At 51.0% G+C, this 18,823-nt stretch overlaps 1 protein-coding gene across 1 annotated transcript; it reads left to right on the top strand.

Moving 5' to 3' along the window:
• Positions 1–1,435: 1,435 nt before the first annotated feature.
• LOC140193878 (uncharacterized) lies at positions 1,436–17,036 on the top strand. Its single transcript, XM_072251013.1, has 7 exons — positions 1,436–1,578; positions 7,015–7,219; positions 11,836–11,920; positions 12,948–13,046; positions 13,446–13,662; positions 15,272–15,357; positions 16,447–17,036. Exons 1-7 carry the CDS (start codon positions 1,566–1,568, stop codon positions 16,579–16,581), a joined length of 840 nt encoding a protein of 279 aa, XP_072107114.1. The 5' UTR covers positions 1,436–1,565; the 3' UTR covers positions 16,582–17,036.
• Positions 17,037–18,823: the final 1,787 nt, after the last annotated feature.

Genomic DNA, 18,823 nt, shown 5'->3' with positions numbered 1-18,823 from the left:
TCTCCAGCCGCTACACCCCTCCTGTCTCTGATCCACTCTCCAGCCCCTACACCCCTCCTATCTCTGACCCACTCTCCAGCCCCTACAACCCTCCGTTCTCTGACCCACTCTCCAGCCCCTACACCTCTCCTGTCTCTGTGACCCACTCTCTAGCCCCTACTCCCCTCCTGTCTCTCTGACCCACTTCCAGCCTCAACACCCATCCGGTCTCTGTGACCCACTCTTCAGACCCTACACCCCTACTGTCCCTGACCCACTCTCCAACCCCTACACCCCTCCTGTCTCTGACCCACTCTCCAGACCCTACACCCCTCCTGTATCTGACCCACTCTCCAGCCCCTACACCCCTCCTATCTCTGACCCACTCTCCAGCCCCTACAACCCTCCGTTCTCTGACCCACTCTCCAGCCCCTACACCTCTCCTGTCTCTGTGACCCACTCTCTAGCCCCTACTCCCCTCCTGTCTCTCTGACCCACTTCCAGCCTCAACACCCATCCGGTCTCTGTGACCCACTCTTCAGACCCTACACCCCTACTGTCCCTGACCCACTCTCCAACCCCTACACCCCTCCTGTCTCTGACCCACTCTCCAGACCCTACACCCCTCCTGTATCTGACCCACTCTCCAGCCCCTATACCCCTCCTGTCTCTGACGCACTCTCCCGCCCCTACACCCCTCGTGTCTCTGACCCACTCTCCCGCCCCTACACCCCTCCTGTCTCTGACCCACTCTCCATACCCTACACCCCTCCTGTCTCTGTGATCCACTCTCCAGCCCCTACACCCCTCCTGTCTTTGACCCACTCTCCAGCCACTACCCCCCTCCTGCCTCTGTGACCCACTCTCTAGCCCCTTCACCCATCCAGTCTCTGTGACACCTCTCCTGCCCCACGTTCCTCTCTTGACTCCCTGTGTGGTTGGATCAGAGATGATGCCATTGTCCCACACCCCCACAGAGTCTGCTCTGGCCCCCTGACTCTGCCACACAGGGTGACCTCACTGTGAACGACCCCACATTCTCTCCTAATACCCATCTGTCTCTCTTTGATTCAGGGAATCCGAAAAGGTCGTCTTCTCCTTCTTTTTCTCTCTTTCCTCCTCCCCCCTTTTTTCTCTCTGTCTCTCATTCTCATTCTTTCTCTCTCTCTCTAAAATCTCTCTCTCTCTCTCTCTCTCTCTCTCTCTGTATCTTTCTCTCTCCCTCTGTCTATCTGTCTGTTTGTCTCTCTCTCTCTCTCTCTATCTCTCTGTTTCTCCTTCTCTGTCTTGGTCTCTTGCTCTTCTCAGTATCTCTGTCCCTCTGTCTCTCTTCCCTCTCTCTCCCCCACATATGCTCTCTCTTTTTCCACTCTCTCTCTCTCTCTCTCTCTCTCTCGCTCTCTCTCTCTCTCTCTTGCGCTGCCTTTCTTTTTCCCACCCTCAGTCCCTCTCTTCTCACCCATTTATGGTCTGACCCCACTTCTCCTCTCTTACAGGAACCTCTGCTGTACAGGAGCCTCACTGGGAGTTTCCGCCGGAAGCGACGGGAATCGACAGGGTTATCGGGATTGGAAAGACCAGTGTCCATGCTGGAGGAAGGTACTGTGAGTTGGGGTGAGGGCTGAGGTTCGTGGTGCTGGTGGTTGGGGAGGATCTCCAGCACACCCCCTCCCCCTAGGAACTGAGAAGCCCGTGTGCTGCTCCAGAAAAGGCTGAACAGGGTGGGGCTGGGGGGGTTGAGTGGGGTGGGAGAGGAACGTCATACACCAAGGCATTCAACAAGGTTTTTCTGGATATCCCACGCAAAAAATTGGGAAAAGGCAGGTGGAAGAGCGGACGATCCGGTGAGAATGTGCTCGGACTCTTGGCTTTTCCTCGGATTGTATAATAATTCCCAACTTCCGTCCAAGGATGGAGTCTCAGGTTCACTCTGGGAAGCGGGAGGGGATCCACGGATGAGTAAGCAGGCGGAAAGGAGAATGGAATGTATTCTGGAGAAGGGCAAGGAATTAGATTTGGGTAGGACAAACAGCCCTTGGGATCTAAGGTGTGCAGGGCGAACTGTTGAAGGATGGGGAGTATTTAGAGAACGCACACTCAAGTCATTGCAGAAAGTGCAGAAACTGTAGAAGGAACTACACTCTGTGTCTGACCCTGGGAGTGTGTGATGGGACAGTGTGGAGGGAGTTTCACTCCGTGTCTGACCCTGGGAGTGTGTGATGGGACAGTGTGGAGGGAGATTCACTCTGTGTCTGACCCTCGGAGTGTGTGATGGGACGGTGTGGAGGGAGTTTCACTCTGTGTCTGACCCTGGGAGTGTATGATGGGACGGTATGGAGGGAGTTTCACTCTGTGTCTGACCCTGGGAGTGTGTGATGGGACAGTGTGGAGGGAGATTCACTCTGTGTCTGACCCTGGGAGTGTATGATGGGACGGTGTGGAGGGAGTTTCACTCTGTGTCTGACCCTGGGAGTGTGTGATGGGACGGTGTGGAGGGAGCTTCACTCTGTGTCTGACCCTGGGAGTGTGTGATGGGACGGTGTGGAGGGAGTTTCACTCTGTGTCTGACCCTGGGAGTGTGTGATGGGGCAGGGTGGAGGGAGGATTCACTCTGTGTCTGATCCCGGGAGTGTGTGATGGGACGGTGTGGAGGGAGTTTCACTCTGTGTCTGACCCTGGGAGTGTGTGATGGGACGGTGTGGAGGGAGCTTCACTCTGTGTCTGACCCTGGGAGTGTGTGATGGGACAGTGTGGAGGGAGTTTCACTCTGTGTCTGACCCTGGGAGTGTGTGATGGGACAGTGTGGAGGGAGATTCACTCTGTGTCTGACCCTGGGAGTGTATGATGGGACGGTATGGAGGGAGTTTCACTCTGTGTCTGACCCTGGGAGTGTGTGATGGGACAGTGTGGAGGGAGATTCACTCTGTGTCTGACCCTGGGAGTGTATGATGGGACGGTGTGGAGGGAGTTTCACTCTGTGTCTGACCCTGGGAGTGTGTGATGGGACGGTGTGGAGGGAGCTTCACTCTGTGTCTGACCCTGGGAGTGTGTGATGGGACAGTGTGGAGGGAGATTCACTCTGTGTCTGGCCCTGGGAGTGTGTGATGGGACAGTGTGGAGGGAGATTCACTCTGTGTCTGACCCTGGGAGTGTATGATGGGACGGTGTGGAGGGAGTTTCACTCTGTGTCTGACCCTGGGAGTGTGTGATGGGACGGTGTGGAGGGAGTTTCACTCTGTGTCTGACCCTGGGAGTGTGTGATGGGGCAGGGTGGAGGGAGGATTCACTCTGTGTCTGATCCCGGGAGTGTGTGATGGGACGGTGTGGAGGGAGTTTCACTCTGTGTCTGACCCTGGGAGTGTGTGATGGGACGGTGTGGAGGGAGCTTCACTCTGTGTCTGACCCTGGGAGTGTGTGATGGGACAGTGTGGAGGGAGATTCACTCTGTGTCTGACCCTGGGAGTGTGTGATGGGACGGTGTGGAGGGAGCTTCACTCTGTGTCTGACCCTGGGAGTGTGTGATGGGACGGTGTGGAGGGAGTTTCACTCTGTGTCTGACCCTGGGAGTGTGTGATGGGGCAGGGTGGAGGGAGGATTCACTCTGTGTCTGATCCCGGGAGTGTGTGATGGGACGGTGTGGAGGGAGTTTCACTCTGTCTGACCCCGGAAGTGTGTGATGGGATGGTGTGGAGGGAGTTTCACTCTGTGTCTGACCCTGGGAGTGTGTGATGGGGCAGGGTGGAGGGAGGATTCACTCTGTGTCTGATCCCGGGAGTGTGTGATGGGACGGTGTGGAGGGAGTTTCAGGTGTGAGTCACAAAATCTAGGTGGAGAATTAGATCCTTTTTCATTATTTCATCATGACTGTTCCACCTCCCTCTCGATCCATTTCTGCTTCTTTCTCACTATAAACTTTCATTTCCTGACTTCCTCCACCTTAAATACATCCAATAACCTGGCCTTCATAATTGCCTGTGGCTGCAAATTCCACAGATTCATCACCCTCGGACTAAAGAAATTTCTCCTTATATCAGTTCTAAATTGACATCCTTCTAGTTTGAGGCTGTGCCCTCTGGTCCTAGTCTCTCCCACTATTGGAAACGTCTTCTCCATATCCACAGATTTCACTGTAGCCCCCTCATTCCTATAAATTCCCGTGAGTAAAGACTCTGAGCCATCAAAAGCTTCTCATATGATAAGTCTTTCAATCCTGGATCATTCTCTTGAACCTCCTCTGAACCCTCTCCAATGTCAGCACATCCTGTCTTTGAAAAAGTGCCCAAATCTGCTGACAGTACTCCAAGCCATATTAACATATTGAAACCGTCCCAATACAGACCCCTGTGGAACCCCATTAGTCATGGGCCAATCAGAAAAGGCTCCCTTTATTATCATTCTTTGCCTCCTACCAATCAGCCAATACTCTACCCATGCTAGTATCTTTCCTGTTATAGCATGGGCTCTTCTCTTGTTAAGCAGCCTCATGTGCGGCACGTTGTCAAAGGCCTTCTGAAACCCAAGTACATGACATCCACCGATACTTCTTCGTCTATCTTGCTGGTTGTTTCCTCAAAGAATTCTAACAGATTTGTCAGACAAGAGTTTTCCTTAAGGAAAGCATGCTGACTTTGGCCTATTTTACGATGTGCCTGCAAGTACCCTGAAACTACATCCTTAACAATCGGCTCCAACACCTTCCCAACCATTGAAGTCAGGCTAATTGGCCTATAATTTCCTTTCTTCTGCCTTCCTCCCTTCTTAAAGAGTGGAGTGACATTTGCAATTTTCCAGTCCTCCAGAATCTTTTAATTTTGATAAATCTTAAAAATAATTTGGTATCCTCTTTGATATTGTTGGCTAGCTTACCTTCATATTTTATGCCCTCTCCAACCCCCGTGGCTTTTTAGATGCCTTTTGTTTCTTTTTTAAAGTTTCCCAAATCTCTAACTTCCCACTAATTTTTGCTCAATTATATGCTCTCTCTTTTGCTTTTATTTTGGCTTTGAATTCCCTTGTCAGCCACTGCTGCCTCATCTTAGTGTCAGAATACTTTTTCTTCTTTGAGATGTATCTGTCCTGTGCCTTCCGAATTGCTCCCAGAAATTGCTATTCTGTCTTCATCCCTGTTAATATCCCCTTCCAATCAACTTTGGCCAGCTCCTCTCCCATGCATCTGTAATTCCCTTCACTCCATTGTGATACTGATACGTATGATTTTAGTTTCTCCTTTCAAATTGCAGGGTGAATTCCATCATATTATGATGACTGCATCGGAAGCATTCCTTTACCTTAAGCTCACTACTCAAATCTGGTTCATTACACAAAACCTAGTCCGGAATATCTTTTCTCCTGGTGGGCTCAACAGTTGTTCTTAAAAAACCATCGAATAGGCATTCTACAAATTGTCTCCCTTGGGATCCTGCAACAACCTGATTTTCCCAATCTACCTGCATATTGAAATCCCCCATGACTATCATAACAGTTTCCTTTTGACAAGCCTTTTCTATCTCCCATTGTAACTTGTAGTCCACATTCTGGCTAATGTTCAGAGGCCTGTACATACAGTAACACCCATCGGGGTCTTTTTACACCTGTGATTTTGTAGCTCTACCCACAGATATTCTCTATATTCCGATCCTATGTCACCTCTTTCTAATGATTTGATTTGACATTTTTTTACCAACAGAGCCACCCCACCCCTCTGCATACCTGCCTGTCCTTTCAATATAATGTGTATCCTTGGACGTTTAGCTCCCAACTATAATCTTTTAGTCACGATTCAATGATGCCCACAATGTCATAACTGTGCTACAAGATCATCTACTTTATTCTATCTACTGCGCACATTCAAATATAAAACCTACAATCCCGTATCTAACGCCCTTTTTGATTTTGTCCTCCTGTCATACTGCAACCCATCCCACTGTCTGCAATTTTGCCCTATCGTCTGCCTGTCACTCCTGACAGTAACACTACACACTACCTCTGCTTGTAAACCAACAACCTTATCACTCTGGTTCGCACCCCACTGTAAACCCGAGCAGCTCCAGCAAACCTGCCTGCAGGGATATTGGTATCCCTCGGATTCAGGTGTAATACGCCCCTTTTGTACAGGTCATACCTTCCCCAGAAGAGATCCCAATGATCCAGAAATTTAAAACCTGTGTGATGGGTCAGTGTGGAGGGAACTTCACTCTGTGTCTGACCTCAGGAGTATGTACAGTGTAAGGAGCTTCACTCTGTGTCTGACCCTGGGAGTGTGTGATGGGGCAGTGTGGAGGGAGATTCACTCTCTGTCTGACGCTGGGAGTGTGTGATGGGACGGTGTGGAGGGAGCTTCACTCTGTGTCTGACCCTGGGAGTGTGTGATGGGATGGTGTGGAGGGAGTTTCACTCTGTGTCTGACCCTGGGAGTGTGTGATGGGACGGTGTGGAGGGAGATTCACTCTCTGTCTGACGCTGGGAGTGTGTGATGGGACAGTGTGGAGGGAGATTCACTCTCTGTCTGACGCTGGGAGTGTGTGATGGGACAGTGTGGAGGGAGATTCACTCTGTGTCTGACCCTGGGAGTGTGTGATGGGACGGTGTGGAGGGAGTTTCACTCTGTGTCTGACCCTGGGAGTGTGTGATGGGACGGTGTGGAGGGAGTTTCACTCTGTGTCGGACCCTGGGAGTGTGTGTTTGGGTGGTGTTGGGGGAATTTCACTCTGTGTCTGACCCGGGGAGTGTGTGATGGGACGGTGTGGAGGTAGTTTCACTCTGTGTCGGACCCTGGGAGTGTGTGTTTGGGTGGTGTTGGGGGAATTTCACTCTGTGTCTGACCCGGGGAGTGTGTGATGGGACAGTGTGGAGGGAGTTTCACTCTGTGTCGGACCCTGGGAGTGTGTGTTTGGGTGGTGTTGGGGGAATTTCACTCTGTGTCTGACCCGGGGAGTGTGTGTTTGGGTGGTGTTGGGGGAATTTCACTCTGTGTCTGACCCGGGGAGTGTGCTGCGTATACCCTGTACAAATGTTGAATTTTTTTTTACATTCCAGATCTTGCCCTTCCTCCTGTTCACCTCCTCTCCCTCATCACCCTACGCAGCCAAAACTTTGCCTCAACACGGTCAGCGAAGTCCATCTCCCCATCTAAACAGCTTACATCTGTCCCAGGTCCTTCGGGAGGGCAGGATTCAGTCATCGAGACTTCTCCCCATCAGCAGACTGGTCTCACGCGGGTCTCCCGAGCATCCACCTTTCAGTAAGTGGGAAATATCTGGGAAGTGGTACAATATTGGAAGGTGTAGGATTGGCTGTTCCAGGTGGGGGAAATGTAAGGATGTACATTATCTGAATGGTGAGGGCGGGGACACTGCAGTAATCAGATTTGAAGTTGGGTGTCAAAGTCAACTTTATTGTCATAAACACAAATTTGTTTGGCCTCCGGAGGAAGTCAATGAGACTGGCTAAATTTGTTTGGCCTCCTGGGGAAGTAGAGGAGTTGATGAGCTCTCTTGACTGTAGCATCTCTGTGGTTGGACCGGGACAGACTGTGGGTGATGTTCACTCCTAGGAACTTTAATCTCTCAACCTGTTGATGTAGACAGGAGGATGTGCATCATCTCCCCCTCCCCCAACGTTTCCTGAAGTCCATGACCAGCTCTTTTGTTTAGTTGACATTGTTGTCATGATACCATGTCACTAATCTCTCCAATTCCTTCCCGTACTCTGACTTGTTATTTGAGATACAGCCCCCTCTGGTGGTATCATCTGCAAATGTCGATTGGATGAGAGCAGAATCTGGCCATGTAGTCATGAGTGTAGAAAGAGTAGAGCAGGGGGTTGAGGACAAAACCTTATGAAGAATCAATGTTTTGAATAATCATGGCATTGGTGTCGTTGCCTGTCTTTCCTCAGTGTGGTCTGTTGGTCAGGAAGTAGAGGATGCAGTTACAGAGGGAAGTTGACTCCCAGGGTCCGGAGTTTCAGGTGAAATGGAAAACTCACAACAGCAGCACAGGCTTAGGTTCAGGAAGAGTTATTACCCCTCAACCATCGCCAGCATGGATAACTTCACCCACCTCAATGCTGAACTGATTCCACAACCTACAGACTCACTTCCAGCAACTCAACTCCTCATGTGCGTTTCAGGAAGGGTAGGATAAGGGAACACAAACATGAAGTGGAGAGAGTGAGCAGTTTCAGGTTGCTGGGTATCAAGATCTCTGAGGATCTAACCTGGTCCCAACATATTGTTGCAGCTATAAAGAAGGCAAGACAGCGGCTATATTTCATTAGTAGTTTGAGGAGGTGTGGTTTGTCAACTAAATCACTCAAAAACTTCTATAGATGTAACGTGGAGAGCATTCTGACAGATGCATCACTGTCTGGTACTGGGTGGTGGGGGGGCTACTGCACAGGACTGAAAGAAGCTACAGAAAGTTGCAAAACTAGTCAGCTCCATCTTAGGTACTAGTCTCTGTAGTATCCAAGACACCTTCAAGGAGCGGTGTCTCAGAAAGGCAGCGTCCATTATCAAGGACCCCCAGCACCCAGGGCATGCCCCCTTCTCACTGTTACCATCAGGTAGGAGGTACAGAAGCCTGAAGGCACACACTCAGTGATTCGGGAACAGCTTCTTCCCCTCTGCCATCCGATTCCTAAATTGACACTGAACCTATGAACACTACCTCACTTTAAAAAAAAATATACTACTTCTGTTTGTGCACTATTTTAATTTAACTATTTAATATACACTTACTGTAATTGATTTAGTGATTTATTTTTGTCTTCCTGTACTGCATTGAGCTGCTGCTGCCAAGGTAACAGTTTTCACCACAACACACATCAAAGTTGCTGGTGAACGCAGCAGGCTAGGCAGCATCTCTAGGAGGAGGTACAGTCGACGTTTCAGGCCGAGACCCTTCGTCAGGACTAACGACGGCCCGAAACGTCGACTGTACCTCCTCCTAGAGATGCTGCCTGGCCTGCTGCGTTCACCAGCAACTTCGATGTGTGTTGCTTGAATTTCCAGCATCTGCAGAATTCCTCATGGTTGAGTTTTCACCACACATGCCGGTGATAATAAAGCTGATTCTCCATATTATTTTTTATTTGCACAGTTTGACTTCTTTTGCAGATTAGTTGTTTCTCTGTCACTGTCTGATTATGTATAGTTTTTGTAAATTCAGTTGTATTTCTTTTTCCCCTGTAATTGTCTGCAAGAAACTGAATCTGAAGATTGTATAAGATGGCATTGACTTTGGCTGTTACTATGCAAAAGAAGACAGATTGTACAAACAAAATATAATACTGAGAACAAGACTAGACCAACACACTAGACTGCTGCTACACTACGGTAAGGAATGCCTATCGTTCCTTTCTGAGACTGCATTTTGGCACATTGGGCCATCTGGCTGTACCCCTGCTACCTGCATACAGACGGAGCTTAAAGAGTAAGGCTCCAGAGATCAAGACAACTAAAAGGTGGTTGCGCGAGGTGGGGAAACGGTTGCTGGATTGCCTTGAGTCAGTTGACTGGCCCGTGTTCAAGAACTCCTCTGGCAACCTGAATGAGTACACCAGGGTCATTACAGACTTCATTAGAACAGCTGGGAATGAGTGCATCCCCACAAAGTCATTCAGAGATTTCCCCAGTCAGAAGCCCCGAATGGACAATGAAATCCTGAACTTGCTGAGAGTCACATCAGAGACATTCAAGTCTGGAGATGAAGAATGCAACAAGGGGTGCAGATATGATCTCCGGAACACCATCTCTCGAGCGAAGTGGAGATTCCAGACCAGAATGGAATCAACAAGGGATGTGGCAGGGTCTGAATGCCAGAAGCTCCTACAAAGTTAAATCTTGCGACATAGGGAACAGCAGAGCTTCACTTCCAGAAGAGCTCAATGCCTTCTCTGCTCGCTTTGAACAGCAGAGCAGGGAAGAACCCCATGTCTCCCGATGATCCTTTGATCTCAGTATCTGAAGGTGACGTGTGGTCTGCCTTCAAGAGAATGAATCCAAGCAGAGCATTCAGTCCAGACAGAATACCTGGCCAAGTACTGAAGACCCGTGCTGACCAATTTACTGGTGTGTTCACGGATATCTTCAACCTCTCCTTCCGGCAGTGTGTGGTCCCCACCTGCTTCAATCATACGGGTGCCCGAGAAGAGTGCAGTAACCTGCCAAAATGACCATCGCCCAGTGGCACTCACACCCACAGTGATGAAGTGTTTTGAGAGGCTGCTGTTGAAGCGTATTGGCTCTTGTATGAGTGGTGACTTGGATCCTCTCCAATACGCCTAGTAGAACAACAGGTCTACAGCAGATGCTATCTTGTAGGCTCTTCACACAACCCTGGAATATCTGGGCAGTAGAGATGCATACATCAGGATGCTCTTTATTGATTATGTCTCGGTATTTAACACCATCATCCCCTCAAAACTAATCAGCGAACTCCAAGACCTGGTCCACAATACCCCCTTGTGCAATTGGATCCTGGATTTCCTCACTTGTAGACCCCAGTCAGTTCGATTGGCAACATCTCCTCCACAATTTCCATCACCACAGGAGCATGGGATGTGTACTTAGCCCCCACTCTACTCACTTTACACCTATGACTGTGTGGCTAAGTACAGCTCCAACACCGTATACAAGTTTGCTGATGACACCTCTGTTGCGGACTGTATCAAACGGGGTGACAAATCAGAAGCACAAAATAATCTGCAGATGCTGGGGTCAAAACAACACTCACAACACGCTGGAGGAACTCAGCAGGTCGGGCAGCATCCATTGAAAAGAAGGGTTCCGGCCCAAAACGTCGACCGATCTTTTCCACGGATGCTGCCCGACCTGCTGATTTCCTCCAGCGTGTTGCGAGTGATAAATCAGAATACAGGAGGGAGATTGAAATAATAAATTTTACTTTGAACTTTGAAGACTGATGTGCAGGATAAGCTGTCCCTCAGTACATGTGACTATAATAAACCAACTCTAATACTAACAGAGGTCTGAGTTCCAATCCCTTTCTCCATCCGATCCTACAGGCCTGCCCTGATTCCTTTGAATCTGAAGAGCACTGTAGACAGAGGAGAGCTGTACCCATGGTGGAACAGCATCAGACTCTTTCCTCAGAAGGTCATGGATACACAGGGAACAATTCAGTGAAGGTTCGGACTGGGCTGGGGACAGGTGGTGTCTGATGAGGAAGGGGTGAACTGGGTTCAGGAGTGGGGAGGGAATTACAGGATGTAATGCTGGGGCATTGATCAGACCGCACTTGGAGTATTGTGAGCAGTTTTGCATCTTTATTTGAGAAAAGATGAGGTGGCACTGGAGAGGTTCCAGACCTGAGAATGAAAGGGTTAACACAGGAGTGTTTGATGTCTTTGGGTCAACACTCACTGGAGGTTAGAAGAATGAGTGGGGATCTCATTGAAACTGATCGAATATGGAAAGGCCTAGATAGAGTGGATGTGGGGAGGATGTTTCCTATAGTGGGGAGTCTAGAACCAGGGGGCACAGACTCAGAACAGAGGATGTCCATTTAGAACAAAGATGAGATTTAGGCAGAGGGTGGTGAATCTGTGGTTCATTGCTACAGATGGCACTGGAAGCCAAGTCATTGGGCATATTTAAAGCATTGGTTGATGGGTTCCTGATTAGTCAGGGTGCCAAAGGGGAGATGACAAGAGAATGGGGTTGAGAGGAATAATAAAGCAGCCATGATGGAATGGCAGAGCAGACTTGATAGGCCGAATCCCCTAAATCTGTTCCTATGACTTCTAGTTTTATGGGAGGTGGAAAGAGGGGAATGGGTCTGTATGAGTCAATTTGAGTTGGGACACTCCCCAATCATCTGAACCCTCTTACAGTGAAGGATCCCTGACTGTGCTGGTCGAGATGGAGAGGAAACTGAGAGCGGCCGTGGCGGAGAGAGAGCGCCTCCTTCAGGCCCGGGTGAGTAACACACTACCCCTGGGGGATAGGTAGTTGGGCGGGTGGTCAGCTAGCTGGGAACTGAGATCTGCAGAGCTCCCATTTAGATGGTACTTTTGAATTGGGTAAAGATCTAGTCCCACTCAACTGAGAGGCTCTTCAGCCCCTTGTCTCTGCTCTCCCATTTCCCTCAGCCACACTTGCCCAAGCTCATCCTGCTTTTCCCTTGACATCCGGAGGCCTCCCTCTGATTAATGGAGATCTCTGGGGATTGGGGTATGGGGAGAGAATTCCAGGGACCCCCCCCCACCCTCTGGATGAAGGGTTATCTCCCCATCTCCATCCCAAATGGCTGAATCCTCATCTGAGACTGTGCCTCCTGGTCCTAGACTCCCAGCTGGGGTGGACCTACATCCCCACCTCCCTGTTGAGTGTTTGTGTCTCAGTGGGACCAAACTCCAGAAACTCCCAGCCCTGTTCCCTCAGTGGGGAGGCGCCACATCCCGGAAACAATTAGATGACACTGCTTTTTGTACTTCCTTCAGTCCAAGCCCCAGAATTCTCTCCCTCAGCCTCTGTGCCTCCTCCTAGACCCATGCACTCGACATCTTCCACAGTCCCTCTGCCCTTTTGAGTGTGATGGAACTCTCCCCCGAGTGACAACCTGAGGAACTTGACACAGTCAGAGACAGAGCAGCCCACTCATTCGCACCACCACCCCATAAACATGTCCCATCTCCACAACCGGTACACAGGGTGCACTGTCTAGAGAGCACACAGTGATTACTCACCTCAACTAGTCCGACAGCTCCCCACCCCTCCCTACCCAGAAGGACGAGGGTATCAGGGGGAGTGAGACACCTCCACTGCAGGTTGACCCACCACTGTCCCCAATCAGAAGTTTGTTGGATTCAGTGTTGCCTGGATTGACCCCGAGGCTCTGTCCCCCCTCCCTCTCCCTCTCACCTTCCCCACACGGACTGTGATGGTCTGACATGGATCCCAAACAGTGGACCGAAGGTGTTGATAAAATTTCATTGTCTGTTAGGAATTGGAGAAGAAACGCCTGGAAAATACTGAGAGTGAGAGGGCAAAGAGGGAAGAGGGAAAGATGGTCGCAGAGAGAGACACCTCTACACATCAGCTGGTGGGTTCCAGTGGCAGGGGTGAGATGGTAAAGGAATGTGAGATCGACACAGCTCTGTGGGAGGGGGCGAGGAGGGAATGCTGTGGGAGGGGGTGAGGAGGGAGTGCTGTGGGAGGGAGTGAGGAGCGAATGTGGGAAGTGTGAGGGGGTGAGGAGGGGCGAGGAGAGATTGCTGGGGGTGTGAGGAGGGAGTGTTGTGGGAGGGGGTGAAGGGGGAATGCTGGGGGGGTGAGGAGGGAGTGTTGTGGGGGTGAGGGTTGGTGATGATGGAGAATCACACTACAGCAGGAGTAATCGTGGTGGATACTGGGGGCCTTTGTGGGTTTTGACGGCGGTGATGTGTTGTTCTAGTTTAACGTCTCTTTCCCCTCTCTCTCCACCGTGCCCCCACCGATGCAGAGTCAGCACTGGGCCCTGGCATCAGCCTCGGCCTCCCACTTTGACCTGCGCTCCCACGTGGAGTCAGCAGGTCACTGCGTGGCCTCGTGCCCTCACCTGGTGCTGAGCAGTTCCACCTGCCGAGGGTCCCTCACCAAGGTGGGACAGCGTTTCCAAACGTGGAGAACTCGCTGGTTTGTCTTCGACACCAGGCAGGGACGTCTTTCCTACTACACAGGTGGGACAGCCCTATCCGAAAACCCAACCCGACCCGTCCAGAACATCCTGCCCACTGGCCGAAGCAACCCTAAATCTGAAACAGCCACAGGGATGCAAGTCCTTTTACACCAGTCCAATCCCATCCAAACCCAAACCCATCCCCCCCAATCTGAAACTCAGCTGAGTCCAAAACACCCAGCCGCAGTCCATAACAAACTCCTGCCCCTGCTGGGACACTGAGCTCCCGGTTGAAACTCCCTGCACCTGCCCACAGTCTGTAAGTCCCAGACCGGCAAGACACTGCTCGAAACTTTCCTTCTTTAAAGTCAAAGTCAAATACTTACACAAAAGTTCATTGTTCCCAGAAATCAATCCCCCTCTCGGTGTGATTTTCCCTCCTCACAGCTCTCCCCAGAGTTACAATTGAGGAGGGGTAGAACGTTTATGAGTCTCCACTCATCTGGCCGCTCCGTAGAAAAGAGCCCAAGTTTGTGCAGTTTCTCCTTTTACCTCACTCTCTCTAATCCAGACTGCATCCTGGTGAACCTCTTTACAACTCATCCTTCCTGTAATGGGGTGGTAGGAACTGAATGCACAACCGCAAATGTGAATTCTCCAGGGTTTTATAAAGATGTAAGACAGCTTCCCTTTTCGGTGCACCTCGGCACCTGAATAGTCAGTGCAGCTCTGTCACAGCTTGTGCTCTGAGAGCTTGGAGTCCTGTTCCGGCTCTCTCCGTGAGGTCTTTATACGTCCACCCCGTGGTAGCACAATGCTTTACAGCGTCAGTGATCTGGGCTCAGTCCCTGCGGCTGAGGTATGTTCTCCCCGCCCCCATCCTCCTGAGACGTACCAGCATCATTGTCAATGGTCCTTGATCAGGCTGGGGTAAAATGGGTGAGATCTTGCGCATTGCGGCTCGTCGTGCCCGAAGGGTTCGGTGCACGCTGTATCTCTGAATGAATAAATAGATGCTCAGTTCCGCCATTAACCAGCAAATCGAACTTGCGCCGTACCAGATTAAAGAGACATTGTTCATGTGAGAGAACCCGAATTGAGGAGCAACCTTTTCACCCAGACGATGAATGAGCTGCCAGAGGGAGTCTTTGAGGCAGCTGGATTTACAATTTGTAAATGTCCCTTAGACAGCTACATGGACAGGAAAGGTTTAGAGAGATATGGGGCAAACATGGGAAATAGGACTGGCTTGGATAGGAATCTGGGACAGCATGGATGAGATGGGCCGAAATGCCCATTTCTACTGTAATGACTTGAGGTTAATGCTCAATTTTAAGCTCTCCTTCTCCCCCTCACACCAACCTAAAGGCCTACCTCCACACAATCCCCACCCCTGGAACTGCTGGCCCATCTGGAAAGAAACTGGTCTCTCCTTCTTTTCTGAGGGAAAATATTTGGGGTGGGATGGGAGGGAGACAACACTGGAATTTTTCACCTGTTGCCATGGTGGGGTGGGTTTACTGGATTGTGTGGGGTGTCACCATGCTGGGGTGGGTTTACTGGATTGTGTGGGGTGTCACCATGCTGGGGTGGGTTTACTGGATTGTGTGGGGTGTCACCATGGTGGGGTGGGTTTACCGGACTAACCGTCCTTTCTCTGTCGGCCCCAGACCAAGCAGAGAGAAAACGGAAGGGGGTTATCTATTTCCAGGCCTTCGAGGAGGTCTACTTTGATCACCTGAGGAACGCCCCAAAGGTGAGTGGGCAGAACGGAGCAGTGGCAAAAGTGAATTTCTGGGGAAATCCGATATTCCGGTGGGACCAGGGGTTCGAATGTCCCATTACCACAGTCTAGTGAAATACTGGCCCCTGGACACAGGGGAGGTTTGTGCTGGGGGAGGGGGTTTAAGAACTTCCATTGGAGAGAATTTGGGTTTCTGGGATGAGGGAGACATGGTCCTGTGCTCCCAAGAGACTCAAGGGACAGGATCTGAACCTAATATCCTGCGGGCTTCAACGGGAGAGGACGGTGGTGATAGAAATTCCCTCCCTGTTGAACCAGGGGGTGGAGTTGGGCGGCGTGTTTGGGGAGGATTGAAGGTTTTGGAGAGGTTTAAATTGGGTCATGGAACAAAGAGACGTGGTTCTCTGACAGTGGTGAAGGAGATGTTTCTCACGATGGTCTTCATTGGTCAGCAGCTGAGATGTTATGCAACAGTTGTACAAGACTTTGCTGAGACCACATATGGACAGTTTTGGTCACCCAGCTCTAGGAAAGGTGCTACTAAGCTGAGATTCATTGGGACGCTGCTGGGACTTGAAGGACTAAATTATGTAGAGAGGCTGAGCATACTGGGACTTCATTCCTTGGAGCTTAGGAGGCAGAGGGGTGACCTTATCGAGGTGTATAAAATCTTGAGGGGCGTCTCAGGGTGAATGTTCATGGTCTTTTTCTCCAGGGTGGGGAGTGTTTTAGGGATTTGGGGATTTAAAGGGGGACCTGAGGGGCAGCTTTTCACGCAGAGTGTGGTCTGAGCTGCCAGAGGGAGTGGATGAGGCAACATTTCGAAGACACTTGGACAGGTACTGAACACGGATAGGAAAAGTTTAGAGGGATGGCCAAATCTGGGCAAATGGGTCTCACTCAGATGGGAATCTGGGCTGGCATGGTCTAGCCCGTTTCTGTGCTAAGCCAGTGGGCCAGAAATCCCAGAGCTCTTGGGAAAGGGGGTAATTGAGGGAGCAAGGGTTGTTCTGGCCAGATGTGAACGGGGTTGGGGTTGGCAGTGGATATGGTGGTGGCTACAATAGAACCCCAATGGTGTTGGCTGTCCTCTTCCTGTAGAGTCCGAACCCTCTGCTGACTTTCTGCCTCAAGACCTACGACCGTCTCTACTACCTGGTGGCCCCCAGTGACGAGGCCTTGCGGATCTGGATGGAGGTGGTCCTGACTGCTGTCGAGGGTGCCAGGCGCTTCTGAGATAACGCTAGGTCCCCTCTGAGGGGACCTGCTGATCCACCCAGTCACTGGTCTGTGGATAGAACCTCACCATTTCCTCGCCGGCCCTCCATCTTCCACCTGTTCAGGGAAACTTTGAAAGCTGGCATCACAGTAGGAAGTGGCTTAGAAACCCCAGCACTGATCCCATTTTCCCGGGAGATCTGCGAGGGGTCTGCTTGAAGCAAGGCAGTGCATGTGGGTGCTGGGACATTCAAAATACTGGTGAAGAATTAACTGATAGAGCATTACAGCTGATGGTACCAATGTTGGTACACTCAAGGTGGGTGGTACCAGAAATTATACACTCAAAATGGCTGAACCAATACTGGTACACTCAAGATGGAAGCAGAGTATCAGGAGAATTTATTGAAGTTGGAACACTTAACATGGTCGTTGATGTGTCACCAATTGGGTTAATAAACTAATAGCAACTTCTTTGGCTTTGCACTTTTGGATGATGTGGAATTCTTTCTCACTGTACCTACGCTGGGTGATGGCACCACCTCTGCAAGAGAGCATATGAGTTGAATGATGTAACTCCCCCAACATGTGGCAGGGAGGTGTTTGCACAGTCTGAGGGAGCAGGGAGGACCTTCCGTGTGAGGTCTCCCCCCTCCACATTACTTCCACTTTCAGTCAGTGCTGAGGCAAGCTTTGAACCCACATCTGTCTCTCTCATTTCCCAAACCTAAACCCTCTCCATTCCACCCCAATGCCTTGACCACAGATCAGTGGTAACTGACACAGAGTATTAAACAGTAGTTTGATCAGCATGGGTCCAACACACGTAACTACAAGCAGAGCAGTGGAGGGAGCACCTTCACAAGCAATATACTGTCATTAACCTGTGTGACTTAGGGCCCTGGGGAATGCAGTAGATCAGAGAGACCCGGGAATGGTTCCCTGAAAGTGGTGACACAGTTAGATAGGGTGGTGAAGAAGGAATTTGGCACTGAATACGTGAGTTATGTTGCAACACACACAAAACACTGGAGGAACTCAGCGGCTCAGGCACTATCTACAGAGGGGATGAGAAAGAGGAGATGTTTTGGGCCAAGACCCTTCGTCAGGATGTGCTGATTTCCACTGGCATTTTTAGTCTGGTTGCTCATGCGCCGAAAGTCGTGAGTCAATGTTACACGGCACTTGTACAAGGCGTTGGTGTGTGCAGTCCTGGTCTCCTGGTTACAGAAAAGACGTCATTACCCTGGAACGAGTACAAAGTAGTCTTACAAGAATGTTGCCATGACTTGAGGGCCTGAGTTAGAGATCCCTCCCCTCACTCACCAGAGTGTGGATTCAATCGCGATGAAACATGCGTCTCTGGGACTGCTGGCATCTCATGTTGAGAGACAGGGTCCAGAGGTGACCCTCATACGGCTGGTGTAAACATCGAGGGAGAGGGATTCTCTGCTCATGGCACCGCACGCCCTCCTCGCAGCCCCTCCCATGGCATTCCCTCCTCAGCACCCCTCAGCCAGCATTTCCTCCTCGCCACAACTCTCTCTACCCTCCCTCCTCACCCCCTCCCACAGAGTTCCCTCCTCACCCCTCCCACAGTGTTCCCTCCTCACCCCTCCCACAGTTCCCTCCTCACCCCCCCACAGTGTTCCCTCCTTACCGTCCCCTCCCCCAGTGTTCCCTCCTCTCCCCTTCCCAGTGTTCCCTCACCCCTCCCACAGTTTCCCTCCTCACCCCCTTCCACAGTGTTCCCTCCTCACCCCTCCCAGTGTTCCCTCCTCACCCCCTCCCACAGTGTTCCCTCCTCACCATCCCCTCCCACAATGTTCCCTCCTCACCCCTCCCACAGCACTCCTTCTTCACCCCTTCCCACAGCGTTCCCTCCTCACCCCTCCCACAGTGTTCCCTCACCGCTCCCACAGTATTCCCTCCTCACCATCCCCTCCCACAGTGTTCCCTCCTCACTCTCCCCTTCCCACAGTGTTCCCTCCTCACCCCTCCCACAACGTCCCCTCCTCACCCCCTCCCACAGTGTTCCCTCCTCACCCCTCCCACAGTGACCCCTCCTCACCCCTCCCACAACGTCCCCTCCTCACCCCCTCCCACAGTGTTCCCTCCTCACCCCTCCCACAGTGACCCCTCCTCCCCCCCCACAATGTTCCCTCCTCACCCCTCCCACAGCACTCCCTCTTCACCCCTTCCCACAGTGTTCCCTCCTCCACCCCTCCCAGTGTTCCCTCCTCACTCTCCCCTTCCCAGT

This window comes from Mobula birostris, unplaced genomic scaffold (assembly GCF_030028105.1).
Source record: "Mobula birostris isolate sMobBir1 unplaced genomic scaffold, sMobBir1.hap1 scaffold_978, whole genome shotgun sequence".
Lineage (NCBI taxonomy): Eukaryota > Metazoa > Chordata > Chondrichthyes > Myliobatiformes > Myliobatidae > Mobula > Mobula birostris.
The sequence above is the reverse complement of the archived record's forward strand: the minus strand, read 5'-3'. Positions and strand labels throughout refer to the sequence as shown.